We start from the raw sequence: 18,744 nt of genomic DNA, 5'->3' as shown, positions 1-18,744 counted from the left end.
ACTGCAGGTGGTGTATGAAGCATCTTTTGGCAGCCAAGAGAAAACGCCTCCTACACATGGCCTTGTGACCCACACAACAGAGTCCTTACTGAGGATAAAGGGAAAGAGCAAGAGAGAGGTTTTTCGTTACTCTACAAAAGCAAAATATGCTTGGTTTGATGTGGAGCGGCCCGATCGATTCTTGTTTACTATGTAAATAAACTGACGGTAAACACGTTTTTGATACTGACTCGGAAATCCAACCAATTGCCTGTTGTGAAATCAGCAGAGAGTGCAAGTTGTAACATTTCTGAAATCATCAAAAAACATAAGTAACCTTTCACCAAATTAGTTTTTCAAAGCTAGTATAAATCGATGCTGATTGACCAGCTAATTGATGATCTCCCAAAGCAATTACAAGGGCTTTTTGATCATAAAAAGCACTGATCTTGCCAACAGGATGATATGACATCCTAGCCTCTGAGTCATCCCAAATGTGCGGCTGTGATCTATTCAAAGTGGGTTTAAAATAGCTCTTTTAGCTGTGTCATGAGTTCTCCATCTACTTCAGAAAGCATATGCCTTGGAGGCTTCTCTAAAATAATCTCTTATAAGCCAAAATCATGAAGCTGTAGTTTTATGACCCTTTCTTTTTGTATTCATTAAGCCTAATAATGAACTGTGAAATCATTAAAAAAAGGTCTATACACTACCGTTCAAAAAAGTTTGGGGTCAGTTTTTAATGTTTTTGAAAGAAGTCTCTTATGCTTGCCAAAGCTACATTTATTTGATTAAAAAGCCTTTAAAGCAGTAATATTGTGAAATATTATATAACTGTTTCATATTTTGATATATTTTTTAAGTGTAATGTATTTCTGTGATAGCAAAGCTGAATTTTCAGCAGCCATCATCATGCTTAATATTTTTGCTTACATCATACATTTTGAGGATTCTTTGATGAATAGAAAGTTCAAAAGTACAGCATTTATTTCAAACAGAATTTATTTTATTTTTGTAATGATGTAGAAGTGCTTACTGTCACTTATGATCAACTTAATGCATCCTTGCTGAATAAAGCATTCATTTCTTTCTCCAATAAATAAATAAATAAATCTGTCCCCAAACTTTTGAAAAATATATATTTGTCCCTAGAATACCCATCAGAATGCCAGCAGTAGCTTGACAGCCCTTGGTCATTATTGGCTTTCATTATACAGGGAACAGCAGCATAATCTTCGCCTTTTCATTCCCCAGAAGAAAGAAAATCACACAGGATTGAAAACGCACACGAGTCTGAGTAAACGATGACAGAACTTTCAACTATTTCTGTAAGAGTATGTACCATGCATTCAACGATATAAAAAAGTGCCTATGAAACTGGCAGAAAATCAGAGGCAAAACATTGTTTGTTTGTCACAGAAACAGTGCTTGCAGGTATACTTGTCACACAGAAATGGTGAAAAATGCTGGTTGTGGGCTTATTTGTCGGCAGATGCAGCAATTTTGCCCCTGCCAGCACTGTGATGTTTTGACTACACTGACATGAACGCTGCCAGGACTGAGGAGATTTTATGCTGAACTACCCTCCTACTTGTTCTGCTCCCCTCGCTTGCTATTTGTTCATCCATCGAAAAGACATACTTACCAGTTGATATATTAACGATTTCTTACCTTCACGTTTCCCTCAAGGCATTTTTCAGTGTGTTATAGATCCCTTAAGTGCTTTCAGTGAATGTCTATTTGGCCATATTTACAAATGAGGATGTTTAATTAGGATAAGAAAATAAACTTAGTCTCCAAGTAAATGCTCTGTAGCATCCCATCTGAGCAATATAAGATCCATTAAAAACCAAATGGACTAACAAACACTTTAGCTGTGTTTTTTGGCTTTCTGAGTGACAAACATTGGGAGACAGTATGCTAATTCCCCACCCTGAAGTCTGAGTTAGCAGGAAAAGTGGGTTAGCCATCTTCAAAGCACATTTGAAAGACTGAGATTTAATGGCGGAGGCTCAGATGAGATCTGTCTCTCAATATAGCTGAGGAAAAGAGCTAAAATATGAAGACTATAAGCGTCTGCAATTTTTTAAGCCCAGTGCTTTTCATACAGATGTACCTTTTGGCTTAATACCTTATAAAGTTGCTGTCCTAAGGTGATGTGTGTATTTTATTCAATGTTAAAAAAAACATTCTCGTAAACTGTGAAGAGACACATTCACAATAACTTCCTGTATTCCTAAAGAATGTTGTGAAAATTTCAGAACAAGTAATTTTACTTTCCGTTTGAATACAGGGTCACATGCAAATTTTTTCATCCCCAAATGACAGTAATTTCAGTACTTCTAGACAAACATCATACCTGTGCCAGCACTGAAGTTCCTGTAAGGCAGTGGAATTTGATTTATTATAAACCAAAGCACGTCCTTCACTTGAGAAGAACAAATTATTTTAAATCTTAAAATCTTTTTTTATTTGAAGTAGTCATGAGGGACCTTTGCCTTACTTAGATCTTATTACAATGGGGATCTTACCATAACATTACACTGCAAACACTAAGGGGATGTTAACATGACGTGTATATTTGCATTCAAAGTAGATTGAGTGCAACAGCTTGGAACAGAACTCAAGGGTCTTGACATGCACAACGAGGAGCATCGCAACAGCCAAGACATCATTCTGATGCATAAACCAACAATTAAACAACAGCAGAAGAGGAATGATAGAGCACAACCTGCTTGAATTATTCTTTCATTTCAAGGCAAAACTAATAAAATACAATCCCTAGTTTGTACATACAAGTCTCTGTTCACCCAAAATATTTTATATAACCAAAATGCTATATCTACTGAGTCAAACAGCTACTCCCCGTGGAAGTTTCCCACCTACCTGGCAAGCCTGGTACAACAGCTGGTGCTCAAACTTCTTGATCCCCAGGATCATTTGGAACATCTCGTAGAGCTGGTCTTTGCTCAGGATGAGCTCGGAAGCGGCACTGGCTGTCATGCGCTGCTGTGCCTTCCGTGGGTCCTCGTCTCCACGGTAGATGGTGTCAAACTTAGCCATCCAGGAGCTCAGCACAGTCTCCTTGCTCAGACCATCGATCTCTGGCAGGCTCCGGACACGTTTCTCGATATGACGCTTGAACACCTCGCGACAGTCCAGAGCAGATAAACCTCCTGTTTGGACCATTTTAGCAACACGATCGCTCTTCAGAAAAACCTGCAGTTCACACAGACAACGGGAAGACAGAAATCATTCAAAACATAATTGGAGTTTTGTGATTTTTAGTCAAGTACATGTGCTATATGCTATCTAAACACTGACTTAACTGACCTTTAAACATGCAAATTTAAAATTAAATAAATATATTTATTTAATATCATGGTCCTACTTTATATTAGGTAGCCTTAACTACTATGTACTTACATTTAAATTAATAGTTCGGTACAATGCACTTATTGTGTAAATACATGTTTTTACATTGACTTATATTTTAAAAATAGCTGCATGTGATTACATCTGTAATTAATTTCTGTAACTGCATTTATAATTACACTTGTTGACTCACCCCTTATACATTAACCCAACCCTTAAACCTACCCATACCACCAAACTTGTTCCTAACCTTACCCGTATCCCACCTTAATAGCAGCAAAAGTGTTTTGCAATACAATATGAACACAATAACTACATTGTGCTTATTTTCTGATGCAAGTGCATAGTAAGGCCACCTAATAATAGTGGGACCAATATTATTCTTTGAGTATAATACTATAATAATCTAACTGAATAATTAAAGGCTACTGGCAATTTTTGTTAAAAAAGTGATATGTCCCATTCAATAATTAAAATAAGACAGAAAACTGCACTTGCCAAGTCATTTCATTGGGCCTTTAAAGGTGAGGTGGCGATAAAACCAGGAAAACAGATGTGCCCTTCAAAAAGTTTCACTTGGGCAACTTGAAAACATTTGCTGTGTTTTCAATCACTCCAATCTGCTAGAGGAAATTATGCCTCAGTGCTCCTTTAATATTCTATGCTGTGATAGATACAACATCATCTACAGTGATATACTGCAGTAATATAACCAACGTCATTAAAACCAATGGAAAGCAATGGTAACTGTAAAATTTCACAGCTTTAAAATGATGGGATCAGTGTGGGCAAAAACGTTGCAGTCCTATGTGCTCTCGCTCTGAATTATTCAGAAGATATTTTCTAATTCAAACCGGAATAACGGGAGAGAACATTCATGATTTTATTCTTTAGTCCAACCGAAATGACTATTGAGTTCCAACTGCCTCCTCTTTTCCTATACGCAATGTTTCAAATCTGGTTTTATAGAGGTGCGAGTAAAACATGATTTATGTTTTTCTCAACAACTGGAGTGCTTGGCAGCTGCTTTTCTTCGTTCCTTTTAAAAGCCCTTCTATCGTTCTCCATTCAAGAAGACAAATAGAGCTTTAAATTGCTGTCTGGTCCCAGTCCAGACTGCAGTTTACTATGAGCTTCTCTTTCAGTGGCCTGCTATGACAAACTGATTTGGAAATTTACAGTTTCTGCAAACAAACCCTGCAATGGCTTTTCTAGTTGGATCATTATGGAAACCCGAGGTGGGGGGGAATGAGCATGTTTCAGAGAAGTATTGCTACAGTCTAAATTTTTTTTGTAAAAATAGGGCACAATTAACTGTATTAATATGAATTTTCCCTATTCATTTTCACAGGTGGTTTACTTGTATTACACTTATTGTGTTTTAGGGTTAAAGGAAATGTCCTGGCATAAGATTTTCTGTTTTTCTACAGATTTTATGAAGTGTAGCAGTTCACAATTTGCCCATTTCATAACTAATTGCCTGTTATATCTGCAAGTTGTAGGCACTATGGAATCATTTACTGTATATGCTTAGCTATTAATTCTTGCATATGTCTACACACTAGCACTCATACTGTATACAACACTCATGAGAATCTTGTAATTGCTACTGGCTACAAGAAATCATTATTTAGATCTTTGGCAATTAAACACAATGCACATTAATGATTTATTAATGATTTCATATGTGAGGCAGCCTAAAGTATTTTAATAACCACTTTCAGCCATATTGCGCTGGTAAATTGGCATGCACAGAGGCCCAAACCACAGCAACAGGACCACGATATTTGAATCCATTAGAATAGCAATCTCTTCACAGAGCATGTGTAAAGTCTTGTGTTTTAGCTAAGGAGAGCCATCCCCAAAGGGTATTTAGACACTCTCATCTCTATGGTAATTTACTTACAAAGTCATGTCATCATCTAAATATTTTGTCTAATCTGCAGTGCGGTAACTACAACTGACTATGTAACATTACAACACACACGGTACAGTAATCAACGGGTCATTGTTGTTTGCCATCATTAGCCCGAGCTAACTGCCTGAAGGCAAGGTTAACATGTCACAACCTTACTGTACATGGACAGAGACACCAAACTCATTTCAATGAATGCAGTGCACTATTCTTTAGAGCACAATGTGGTGAATTCACAGAAAAATGTTAATAGTAAAGCGTCTAGATTATTTTTAGCTGCTTATTCTACTTAAATGTCCTTTATCTAATACTTTTACTGTTAGTTTAAAGGTACTGTGAGATATTTTTAGGAAGAAAGCATAAACAACTACCTGTCAGATATCAATGAAATGTGTTTTCATGTATGTTTTTGGCAAATCACACTTGTCTTTGTAATAGTATGTTCAGTAAAAACATCACAAAAAAAAAGGGAAGTGGCCTGCATTTTTTTTATCGGAAAACTAGACAATTATACATGCTCTCAAGTTGTGTAATTTGAATATTTTAATACACTACTATTCAAATGTTTGGAGCAGTATGTTTTTGTTTCTTATGCTCACCAAGGCTGTATTTATTTGATTAAAAATTCTGTAAAAACAGTAATATTATGAAATATTATTATATTGCTTTCTATATTAATATATTAGAAATGTAATTTAATCCATTGAAGGTAAAGTTGAATTTTCAGCAGACAATTCTTCCAGTCTTTAGTGTCACATGATCCTTCAGTAATCATTCTAATATAATGATTTAGTGATAAAAAAATTGTATTATTATCAGTCTTGAAAACAGGTATGCTGCTCAGTAATGTTATTGGAACCAATAACTTTTTTTCAGGTTTATTTAATGAAAAAAGTTCAAAAGAATAAGATGTATTTACTGTTACCTTTTAATTTCTTAAAAAAATTACTGTCCATTCACTTTTTAATGGTAGTGCACAAATCATTATAATGGTTGTTAAATTTACAGTTTAACATCATTCCTCTTTGACCAATAAGGAAACCATTACATTCTTTTATCTTTGGTTAAATATCAAACCAAAATAGGCTGATAAGTCTGAGGCACCGGTTTTGAGGCTAAAGTGATGCCTAAAAAGTTCAAGAGTAGATGTTAAAAAAGGCTGAGCAACCAATAATGCCATGAAGTGATTAATAGGGGCAGTTTCTGCCATTCATTCCACTGCTGCAATGATACTTCACCTCAAAATAGCTCTGAACTGCATTGATGAAAGCTTCATCTGCCACGATCTGTGTGTCTCCTTTGAGAAAAGACTCGAAGCGGTCCTTAGTGGTCTGCAGCTGCTGCTTGGTGATCTACAAGAAGAAATGGAAAAATAAAACAATGTCAAAATTCTGATAATTTGTGATTGCACAAAACCCAACAATATTTCATAAGACCAATGCTTTTGTTGTTATTATAGATAATGCAATATAAAAATTGTTAGCTTTTTAATCATTGACTCAATCTAAAATGGTCTCAGTTGAATCTGTTATCAGATTTTGCACACTCAGATATGGATCCAATTCTATTACGGTTCAGGACTAAAGTAAATGACGTTACCACAAAAGGGTTAGAGATTAATCAGAAACAAATGACAAAGCAAAAGTGGGTTTCTTTTTTTAGCAGGAGACATTTAATACATCCTTGTTTTTCCCGAAACACTCCCACAAGAACATAGTCTCATCTCAAGTCTACACTTAAAAATACGCTTTCTGCTTTAAGCTAAAAAAAAAAGAAACACCCATCTTCTAACTCAATCACACACATTCTCTCTCTATTCTCACAGCCAGATTTCTCTAGCTACATCTCTCTCACACTCATTCTCTCACTTGCACACTCTAATTTTAACTTTCCCTTTGCAGAAACTGTGTACATAAATCCTTCATATTTTTTATATATGTTGATTTTTCATGCATAATACATCTTATTTCACCGCAAGCCTACAAACGCTTCTACTTCCTTCTCACTCTCTCTCTCTCTTAATGTGATTCATCACTCTCCCTGAATGTCATCAGGGCAAAAGATGACAGAGTGACGAACGAGTAAGCAACAGAACGAGAGAAGTGTTGTGAAGGAGAAAAAGAGCAGACCAAACAGTATCCTCCTCGTCCTCACATAAAGCAAAAGAGCGAAGCACTGACGGTTACAGTGCCACTGTGTTTTATGACAGTGGATATCAACTGGTTTTGCATCAGGGCCCAGATTTTACAGTGGACATAATGTTGCACCCCAACAAGATGAATTGTTTATCATATAAATAAAAAGCCAAAAAAAAAAAATCACTAAGTCAAAAATGAAAATTCTGTTATGTTTACATTTTTTAATGTTGGGAGGACCTTGAAAATTCACTATGAACTGATATTAATATGCATTATTATATTATCACTTACATCAAAAGAGCTGTGTTAAGATTTTTATTTATGGTTTTACTTTCATGTTCCACTGAAAACATAAAAGCAAATGTGTTTAGAACAATATAAGGGTGAGTAAATAATGACAGAATTAAAAAATTTTATGACCTATCCCTTTAACATTACTATGAACTGCACAACAATATGCAAAATAACGACATGACAGGTTGAATAGGAAAATTGTCAATTCTGTAAATGCATAAACAGCAGTGTGTGATTTATCAGCCTAACGCATGGAGCAAACACTGAGCCAAATATTGTATTAGGCTGGAGAATACGAGAAGTGTGCATAAACATATCAATGGGATTTCAGTCCAATTACCAACAAAAGCAATAATTCAAAGCACAAAACACATTGTGGTCAGCACAAACCATCCCAATTGAACCATGTATTTAATATAGCCTGGTCTGTGTTTTCTTTTCATTAGTATACACTACATTTCAAACCCCCCCCCCCCCCCCCCCAAAAAAAACATATTTATGTATTTTTTCCTCATTTTAAAGGTGTCATTGATACGATTTCATGTTTTCCTTAGTCTCTGGAGTGTTACAAGCTGTTCATGCATAGATAAGATCAGGTAGGTAAAGTCACAAAGATTAAAGTCTCAAACCCAAAGAGACTTCTAAAAGTTCAAAAACACGCCCCCACAAATCTACGTCACTGTGTTGGAAGATTTGAATAACACCGCCTAAATGTATACGCAAAGAAAGAAGGCATAACTTTTATTCTCGCTACAGTATTGGTGTCGCAGCCGCCATGTCGTGGAGATGCTGTTTGTTTCCAAATATGGTAAGGTGCATAACATTTCCTTCACACCATCATTATTCATTCCCGTCTTCAGAAGAGGCTCACAAGTAAAACCACTGTTTTATTGTATAGCATAGTAAACATTAGTTTCACATGGCTCTCTGGAATACTTGATCCCGATTGGTCCATCATGGCATTCTATGGTCAAACATTTCGCATAATGACCTTTGAACTGTGTATAGGAGCACTTTCTCACGATTTCCAACATTGCAGTGCTAGTTTAATGTCTTGCATATCCCCCCACTCTTTCTTCTCACGTAATAAAAACTCAAATCAATATTTCATAGGTTTTTATTTATTCATTTGGTAAGTACCAGTGCAATAAGCAGAAGAGTTTGCAGTGAGCCAGTGATTATCACAAAACATAAACCTCCTCCTCTTCTAATCATCTTGTCAGAATACATTTAGCAAAAATGACTGGCTGACTTTACGTTGTCCCTCACATACAGTATTTTTATCCATACTGCAAAGTATGTATGCATTATTTCTATGTATGTGATAAAAGGCCAATGATGTGCATGACTATATTATTTTTTATATTGTAAGTCACTGCATTTTATCATCTCACTGAAACATTCAAAACATTTAAATGTGCTTTATTGCTCTGTATTGCATATGGTGGCTTTCTAAGCACAGCAAAAAACACAAAGTTTAACAAGATGTTATGTTGCCGTTCGCCTTGAAACCACCAGTGTGACAAAATCTAAAGGAAACAGGGTTTTCTGTGTGCAAGTGTGTAGGAGGAAGGTGGAAAAGTACAAAGTAGCATGTGCCTGTGAGGCATCACAGCACCATCTGTGTGTTCATCTCTATGCTACTGTCCTCTCTCCTTTACACACACATAGAACAGTTGACTTTATCTGCCTTCTGAACTGTCTGTACAGAGAATACTATAGCCCTGAAGAACAGCTTGCAGCCCTCAATATTTCAGAGTATGCTTTTCTCTTTGTTATTTCCAGAATAGTTTTTATGAAGTCCTTGTACAGGCACACAGGATGTTTGACAGCTCTGGAGTGAGTGAGTGTGTGTGTGTGTGTGTGTGTGTGTGTGTGTGTGTGTGTGTGTGTGTGTGTGTGTGCCTGCACGCTCCATATGATGTGAATATAACATCCATGTATATATAATGAAGACATTCAAATGCAGGTGTTTAAAGGCCACATATTCTTTCCTGTGTTGACATATTTCATACTGGAAGTGGAAGCTGAAAATAAGGTACACATCAAAGGGAGGGCACACTGTCTATGAAGAGAAAGATTATACATTTTAAATGCATTTTAAATGTCTGTTAAAAGTTTATTTTGTCAATGTTTTGAAGTACATTAGCATATCTATGGCCTTAAAACTTACAGACATGGACTAAAAACCTCTCGATTTCCATGCACTTTTAATGCTAAAGGGGAAAAAAAGAAAAAGAAAGATAGCTAGAAAAGGAACACATTGAAATTATGATGAACCTGCCCATTACCTTTATATTGACTAGCCCACAACTTAAACCTCAGTGTCTAAATAATTATTTTCTTGATATTGTGAAATAATACATATAATACATGCCATAACTATTTAAATTATTTTCTGTAATTGAAATAAAACTGAAAACAAAATCTAAATATTAGATGAAAAGCTTAAACTTAAGAACTTAAACAAAAATCTGAAATACTGCCTTGGCAAATAAATTAAATGAATAAGTTTCTATTGAAGTATTTACTACTTAAAACTAAACATGAAATTAAAAGTAATGCAATATAGAACATTACATTTAAATGAAAACTGAAAATATAAAAATAAATGCTAATTTAAAATATTAAAAACACTGTTTTTAGGCCTGTTCACACAAAAAATGATAAACTATAAAGATATACAGTAGTCCACACCACAGTTATAACAATAAAGGCACAGAGAAAAGATATCGTTGGAATCACTTTCAGAACAATTATTTTTCAGCAGATGAACGATACAAACATTGACACCCGATCAGAATCCATCCTGTTATAACGAGCTCGAGAATTTAAAGTGGCAGGCAAGCATGTGCTAGAATAAACAGACTATATTGTCCGCAGGTGTGGTCTTAATAGTATATAAATAATGCTAAAATAAAGGCTTTATGCCTTTTTGTGTTTCGCAGGTGTAACACAATAAAGAACATCACCATTTTTTGGAATAATTACATTAGGCTGTATGAAACACCCCTATATTTCTCTCTGTTGAGCCACTAGATGCAGGCGTGACCAATATCCATCAGCATTTTAATGGTACCTCCACCCCTATCCAAGATTTCCCATTGATTCCTCTGGATCCCTCTTATCATGATTGCCCTGTAACAGCCTGATTCATTTGTACACACTGTGGAGCAGTCAAACCCATATTTCACCACCAGAGGAGAATGCAAGTTCATTTTAAATAAGTATATGCTTCCCTACAAACAAGCACAACAAATCTGGTACTCTTTAAAAAAAAAAGCATTGTAAATCACAATCTGATTTTTTGTCAGAAAGAAAGAAAGAAAAGTGCAGACCTATATTGGACTACTCAAATTTCTGTCTAATTAAAAGGTTGAATAAGAATTTTCCTCCTCTGCAACTGACTAGCAAGAACCAATATAGTCCCATTGTAACATCATGTTTCAATAGGAAATATGTCAACACAGAATTTAAAAAAAATGTAATTTCTCCAATGAGCAATTTGGTAGAATCACCTAACAAGACAGAAATAAAAGATGGTTCACCTCGGCTTGAACATCGTTGATTTATTGTCTTTTTCAGCTTCAGCTAATCATACTCGAGACACCATCTCTTTGGAAATACTATTGTAGTGCTTTTTACTTCAAACTCACCTGATGAATCCATTCTCCTGCTATAACATTATCATTTCAGCAGCCGTGTCTTATTTATAGCGTCATTTACATTTCGTTCTAGTGAAAAACAAAAGTGTACATTTTCTTTTGTGTGAATGAAGAAACAGCGGAAGAAAATGAGGCACTCTTTCAGTGTGTGCGTGTGCACACTCAGCAGCAGACTGCAAAGTCGTTAGTAATTATGATAATTGCATGAGTGCAGCAGCTTTTGCTGTGGGCCAGAGATGATGCATGAGAGAGTGAGAGAAAGAGAGAGAGACAGAGAAAGAGAGAGAGAGAGAGAGAGAGAGAGAGAGAGAGAGAGAAAATATGGATGAGTGATTATAATGTTACTCCACAGAGGATGAAGTTTCACATTTGCATTCAATCGTTAACATCTTAATTATTTTCATAAAAGAAAAGAAAGTCCAATTAAACCAAATTTTATTTTAATTTTAATCTCAATATAAATTTATTTTTGGATTTGGGGTTTCAATTTCATTTGAATTTTCAACTTCAACTACATACAAGCTTGGCATCAAAGAAAAGGGTAGATGGGCGGGGTGGGGGGGCAAGTTACATAACTGAATGAGGGAGAGAAAATGGAGGTGTTTGCCAAATTTTGACCCAGACAACTAAATGAAATGGAACAAGAGACTGAATTTAAATGGAACACAAAAAGTCAAATTCAATATACAGTAGCACTCTCATTGTAATCATTTGTAAGTGCATTATGTACAACTTAAATGGATCTTCCCACTGGCTTTCAGGGTTTATCTTAGACAAAGTTTTTTAATTATATGAATGTATTTTGATAAGGCTTTTTGAATGAAGCCATTGCACGCTAACTTAAAGAAAAAAGATAAAAAATTTATTTGGTAACATTTATTTTTGAAAGAAGTCTCTTATGTTCAACAATACTGCATTTATTTTATCAAACAAAAAAATTGTTTAATATCTTTTAAAAGGTCATTTCAGCGCTATAAGAAAATATTATTATTATCAGTGTTGAAAATGGTTGTGCAGCTTATTATTTTTGCTGAAGCTATGATGCATTTTTTTTCAGGGCTCCATGATAAATAATAAGTTCAAAAGAACAGAATTTATTTAAAAAAAAAAAAAAAAATTCTACATTTTTGTAACAATGTAAAAATCTTTACTGTCATTTTTTATCAATTTAAGGCATTATTGCTAAATATAATAATACATTTATTTAAAAAAAAAAATACTACCCGACGCCAAACTTGTGAATTATATTCTACAGTACTTTCAGCTTCAGCACTGCAGTTGTAAATACATGCACAAACACTGAGCAAATTCTGTCAAATAATATGAACCCTCTGAATGCAGGGCTCAATCGTCAAAGCTGATCTGGCTTAGGAACATTAGCATCACAAAACTGCCCTAACGAATCATTCCCCAGTTTCACTGAACTCCCGGGAACTGATCTGCCAAAGGGGAACAGAGTGTTCTGCATTGTCCTGCAGCCTGCAACTCTTTTCCTCCTCTCCCCTCCCTGCGTCCCTCCATGGCATTTTCTATGTTTAGCATGATGCTCAGAGCACAGAGGGGCTATGAACCCACAAAGCCATTGCTGAAGATAGCAGCTGGTTAGTTTTGGTGTATCTGAGCCACAAGGCAGAGAGACCGGCCCCCTACTGTGCAGTCCCCGCAAGCACAATACATCCAAATTTAATAACCATGCAAACCAGCATTTAGCATTTCATACATGCTATTTGAAGGGTTCCATTTTGGATTTAATTCGAATTATAATCCTTCAGCATTACTGAACTCCACTTCATCAACCATATTTAAGATGATTATGATAAGTCGAGTAAAAAAAAAATTAAATAGAAGGATGAAGAAAAGGCAAACCCCAAACAGCTCAGCTGCAAGTGTGACAATGTCTTTATATAGCAGTGTAATAAACAAAAAATTTGAACAACTTACATTTTAGACACGATATTTCCAGTTACTTTGTCTGGTTTTACTCTGGCAAGGAACATATTTCCAAACACAGTCCAGTCACAACAAGGCATCTCCGAGCAACACGCAGAGGTGTTTTGTTCCTGGCTGAATCAGTGTTTTTGAACAAATCAGTTGAGTGAATGAGTCAATGGCTCATTCGCAGGACAGTCGTTTGTTTAATCCCTGAATGAATCAGCATTTTGAACGAATCGGTTGAAGGAATTAATTAATTAATTAAGATTAATAATCAGAGTCTGATAGCCCTACATAATTAATTAATTAAGATTAAAGCTGCGACAATTGAGTACATAAAGCGTTTTCAACACATTCCACACTTTATTTAAGTGCATCATCCTGGTATTTAAAGTGTACTTTTTCTTTTGGAATTTTCAGTGTGAACACACTGCTCACACTATTCATGCTACAAATGTGGTCCTGTGGCTCAGTGGTAGAGCATTGCATTCGCAGTGCAAAAGGTTGTGGGTTCAATTCCCAGAGAACACATCTTAGGTAAAAAATGTTAGCCTGTATGCACTGTAAGTTGCTTTGGATAAAAGCATCTGATAAATGTAAAAATGCAACAGAATACTGCATAAGTACGTGATTTGGGGTGCACCTAGTCACTTGTTGCCACCTATTGATGTATCCATGTAACATACAGGAAGAGTCACTGAAAAAATACCCACAACTAATACATAGTTTGTTTGTTTATGACATGTCTTATCATAAGGAATATTATTTAATTAATTTGCTACTGCTATTGAGTGAATTTAGTATAAATTACAATTAAAGTAAACATGAAGAAAAAATAAACAATTGTATTTAGCCTACATTTCAGCAAGGATCATATCTAACTTGGAAAAGCTGTAAAATGTGTTAACTTTTTTGTTTATATTTTTTTGCATTTAATTTTTTTCTTTTTCTCATAACCCTGTATTTGCACACATTAAAAAAAAATAAAATCAGTTTCTTAGATGATATCTTAAACTTAGTTTGAATGATGGGTAAATATCGCATTCACAAAGACACGTTAATTTGTAAAGTATTTGCTTAAAATTTAAATGTAACATTATAATCATCCTCCAGTAAAGTTCCCCGATTAGGCCTATTGAAATATTTGTAATATTTTTCTCTGTATTCACCCACTTGTTCTTGTTCTCTCTAATGATATAGTATTGCTCTCATTTAAGTCTTGCAAACAATATATAAAACAACATCAGGAAAAAAACAAATGGCCAGTCTGTTGTTTATAGAACTCTTGTACAAAAGAAAAAATGACTCTTAGTAACAGCCACACTGACATTCAGTACTACATCTCCTTTGCTGCCTCGCAACTTAAGCACTGTAATAAAATATTCCTTTGTAACAACCCTAAGCATATACAGAATTTTAGCAGAAACATAAAGCCTTAAGCAACAGAAGCTCGTCTCAGAGCAGTAGTGTTAGAGGAAATGCAAACGGATTACTTTGCATTTGCTTAAACAAAAATTCACAACACACCACAATGCCTTTTTAAATATGTTCATTTCAACCCCTGGACCTCAGCTGGTATGTGTGTATGTGTCTCTTTGTGTGCGAACCTTGCCTCTCTAATACTCTATCCATGTATTGACAGCACAATAAGACTGTCTGATGTAGGATTTGGGTGTGGGTGAAGTATATCGGCAGAACAGAGTATAGCGCTTCAGCGGATTGTGAAAGTGTAGCATTTTAATCACACTTCCAAAAGACAGAGCCCAAAGCCAGCCTTTTCTTTGACAGAAGTGCGCTAGGCAAGAAAAAGACATGTTCAGAGTGAGTAAGGGAGTCAAGTAGGGGATATGATGGGAAAAGCTAAAAGTCTCATCTGATGGAAAGACGGAGAGAGTGCCTTTAGAAGGTTGTGGTGCTTCTGCGTGAGCTGAGAGGTTATCTAAGTATGAGACAGTGTGTGTGACAGAAAAAAGCTACAGCATGCTCAGTATTAGAGTTAATGGGTGTGTGTGTGTCTGTCTCAGAGAAAGCAAACGTGTGTGTGGGTGAAAGCACTTGCCTGAAACTCCACTAATCCAGCTAAAAATAAGAACTTGTGCCATGTGACACACAAAGTCTGTAAGATGGCTTCCTCCCGTGAAGAATTAATGCTACTCTGACAGAAAAGATGCAGTCAGTCCAGACAGACTATGACAAAAGCAGCATACACATGCCTCCTCAGTCAAATGAATTCTGAATGCAAATTAAAATGCAGTTTCAAACATATCTAATAAAAAACATCACATTAAATATATATATATATATACTGTGTATATATATATATATATATATATATATATATATATATATATATATATATATATATATATATATAGATATATACACAGAATTGTAAAAATGGAATTTTCCATTTTTAGTTGAGTGACATTTTTATCTCCCCTATTGCAATACTCAACTGTTTTTAAGATATTTTGAGAGAGAGAAAAAAAATCTGTGGTTATTTTATGTGTGTCACACCATAGGACGTTACGTCACACTAAAGGACAGAAATGGTAGTTATTAAATTATTTCTATTTAATTTTAAACATGTCAAAGGAGAATTTTTTTTTATTTTAATACAAACAATATGTTTTTAAACAAAACAAAAAGTAATTTTCATCAACAAATTTCAGTCTCTTAGTCAATCAGTATGTTCCTGAAACTTTGTGACACAGCTTAATATGATTGATATTCAAACTATGAGAATGGATTATTATTTTTTTTAACTATATGGCTACTCTTTTTAAGGCATCATTTTGATTCTGTTTACTTTCTGAATTGTTCTTTTAGGATCTCCTCCCTTCTGGTGGATCCCTGTTAATTTTCTCTATATATGTCCTGTCCTCTATCTTCCACTAATTTCTCTCCCTCAATTCTTTCTGTCTCAAAAGCAAAGTATCTCATTGTATACTTATTTTCATGACACTTTATAACAGTACAAGTTTTCTGTAAAAACATCAGAAAATAGTTTAATTAATGATATAATTACATTTAAGAACACTGAAAATGATCAAAAAAGAATAAAAATTAGTTAAATAAATCTTATTAATTATATTATTTAAAATGCTTTTTAAAGAGGCCTTGTCCTTTGGTGTGACATCTTTGTCCTGTGGTGTGATTGTACATGCATCACACCGGTGGACAATTTCTGTCACACCAAAGACGTTTCAGCCTTTTTCTGTCAGTTAATGACCTTGCTATTCCAAGCTAACCTGTCATTAGCTGTAAGCAAGACACATTTGCATAATTTTCCATGATTATGTAGATTAACATGCAGTTTTTAATTAAAAAATATAATTTAAGGGTGTCACACCAAAGGACAACAAAACAACACTTTTGTAGTGACTCCAAAAAAGTTAAATATTTGAACAATTCTGAGACAAAAAATTACCATGTGCATATGTCATGGGCCTCACTGGGGGCTTCATTAACATGACCATGAATGGAGTCCTTCAACTAATTAAAGTTGTCTCTGGAATTTGCCAATTTAAAATCAGGATATGGTGTCACACCAAAGGACATGGTTTTCAGAGACAAAATGTATCTAAAGTTCCTACACTTTCAGAAATATATGGATGAAAAAAATTGTTGCCATTTAATAGAACAGACACCTGTACAATTATGCCAGAGGTATTTGTTAAAGCAATAAGCCCCAAGAATGCGTGGTTTACAGTAAATTTATAACAGCTAAGGGGTGTTGTTAGGCATGTATATATGTATATACAGTGTGTGTGTGTGTGTGTGTGTGTGTGTGTGTGTGTGTGTGTGTGTGTGTGTGTGTGTGTGTGTGTGTGTGTGTGTGTGTGTGTGTGTGTGTGTGTGTGTGTGTGTGTGTGTAAAAGTAAGAAATGGTTAGGTTGGGCTATGAAACAAAAATAATTCTATAATAATTGTTTTAGTTAAATGCAATAAATGTAATCATTAAACATGTTCGGTGACAACAAATTTACCTAATCTGATGTTTTGTTTTTTTAGTTTGTTTGGTTTTTTTTTTCAAGAAATTGATATGTTTAGAGGTAGGGGTAAAGGTAATCAATCAAACGCGATCAAAAATATCTATATAATAATAAAATGTTCCTTACAAATGTAATTATAATACAAATGCAGTATAAATAATTAGTACTTTTCTAAAGTTGTGTACACGTAAATATATTACGTTATTTTTTTTTCAGATGCTGTCAGTATGTTCATATTGTTTCATTGCATGTTTCATCACATACCCAAACATGCAAAAGTGCATGCCGAGATGTTACACCTGATGTACAAATCAAACTAAAAATAAAAATAAAAAACCCTAGATCAACTACTAAGAGAAAAAAGGTATTTTCTCCTTTGGCCATGTCTTATAACATCTAGGCCAAAAAATGGGCCAAGACTGCATCTATTTCCCCCTTAAAAATAATAGGATAAAAGAGGGTTAGAAGGAGCTTTCATGCTAAAATGTAATGAATGCTCTCTTCACATGTTCACTGTCGAAATAGAGACCTTGAGAAAAACAGAAGGTCATATCGGCCTGCCAGGAAATAGAGGAAGAGGGAGAGACAGGGAGTGAAAGGAAGGAGTGCTGCCACTTAATGGATTATAGGATATGGAAAAAGCTGGATGGGAGGGAGGAAGGGAGAGAAAGAGTGTGTGTGTTCTGGTTTTCAAGGGGGATAGTGGCGGTGTATGTAGTGGTGATGGCATGAGAAAATTCTGTCACATGCTTTAGAATAAGGGCCCGAGCAGCTCTCCTAGACAGACACGGCTGTAGTGCCACAACAACTAGTAGCTACTGCTGTTCATCACACTAGACTGTGACACCATCCTCCTCCTCTACTCTGGCTAATGCTACTTCCTTTCATCCTACTCTCCATGCCTCTAGGCGAAAAAACCCGCAGACTTATCTAAACTACTGTTCTGGCTCAAGGCTAGTGATAGACCTATATATATTGGCCAGACTGATTAACAGGCTGTTTTAAGATTTTCAGCATCAGACAGCCAATATTAAAGCATATTAAAAACATACAAATTAAACATATTCCTTTGCGTGCCAAGTGAAATTTAACATATTAACAGGTAACATAATTTACATGTAAACATCCTACATTTAGAATTACATAATTTAATTAAATGCTATATGGTGAACACAGCTTTAAGTGTCCTTTTTATTTTGTAATGTCGTGTTTTTCAGCTCTGGATAAATATTTTAGCATTGGTTGTACATTAAAACCACAAAAATCCAATATATTCCTTTGTACGCCAAATCAAAGTTAGTTTTGGTTTGCTTCCGCACTGTAAAAACTAGAGGCTTGTTATTATTTTTCTCACCCCTAATTGAGCCGTCTATCTTCAAAGTGCACAAATATGAGAAGCCAATTAGTGCTGAATAGCAACATAAATTAAACATAAGTTTTGCCTCTAATTG

The 18,744-nt window shown here is 35.1% G+C and overlaps 1 protein-coding gene across 11 annotated transcripts in view; it reads right to left on the bottom strand.

The window, feature by feature from the left end:
* The window catches only part of LOC109091350 (calcium-dependent secretion activator 1-like), a 75,101-nt gene that overhangs the window by 47,106 nt on the left and 9,251 nt on the right, over positions 1 to 18,744 (bottom strand). For all 11 annotated transcript variants that reach the window (XM_042726291.1, XM_042726292.1, XM_042726295.1 and 8 more), the window contains exons 2-3: positions 6,508 to 6,621; positions 2,866 to 3,198 (exon numbers count right to left, since the gene is read on the bottom strand). In XM_042726291.1, the coding sequence (XP_042582225.1) occupies positions 2,866 to 3,198; positions 6,508 to 6,621 (447 nt within the window). The remainder of the gene's footprint in view (positions 1 to 2,865; positions 3,199 to 6,507; positions 6,622 to 18,744) is intronic.

This window comes from Cyprinus carpio, chromosome B6 (assembly GCF_018340385.1).
Source record: "Cyprinus carpio isolate SPL01 chromosome B6, ASM1834038v1, whole genome shotgun sequence".
Lineage (NCBI taxonomy): Eukaryota > Metazoa > Chordata > Actinopteri > Cypriniformes > Cyprinidae > Cyprinus > Cyprinus carpio.
Note: the sequence above shows the minus strand (reverse complement) of the source record. Positions and strands in the feature narration are given on the sequence as shown.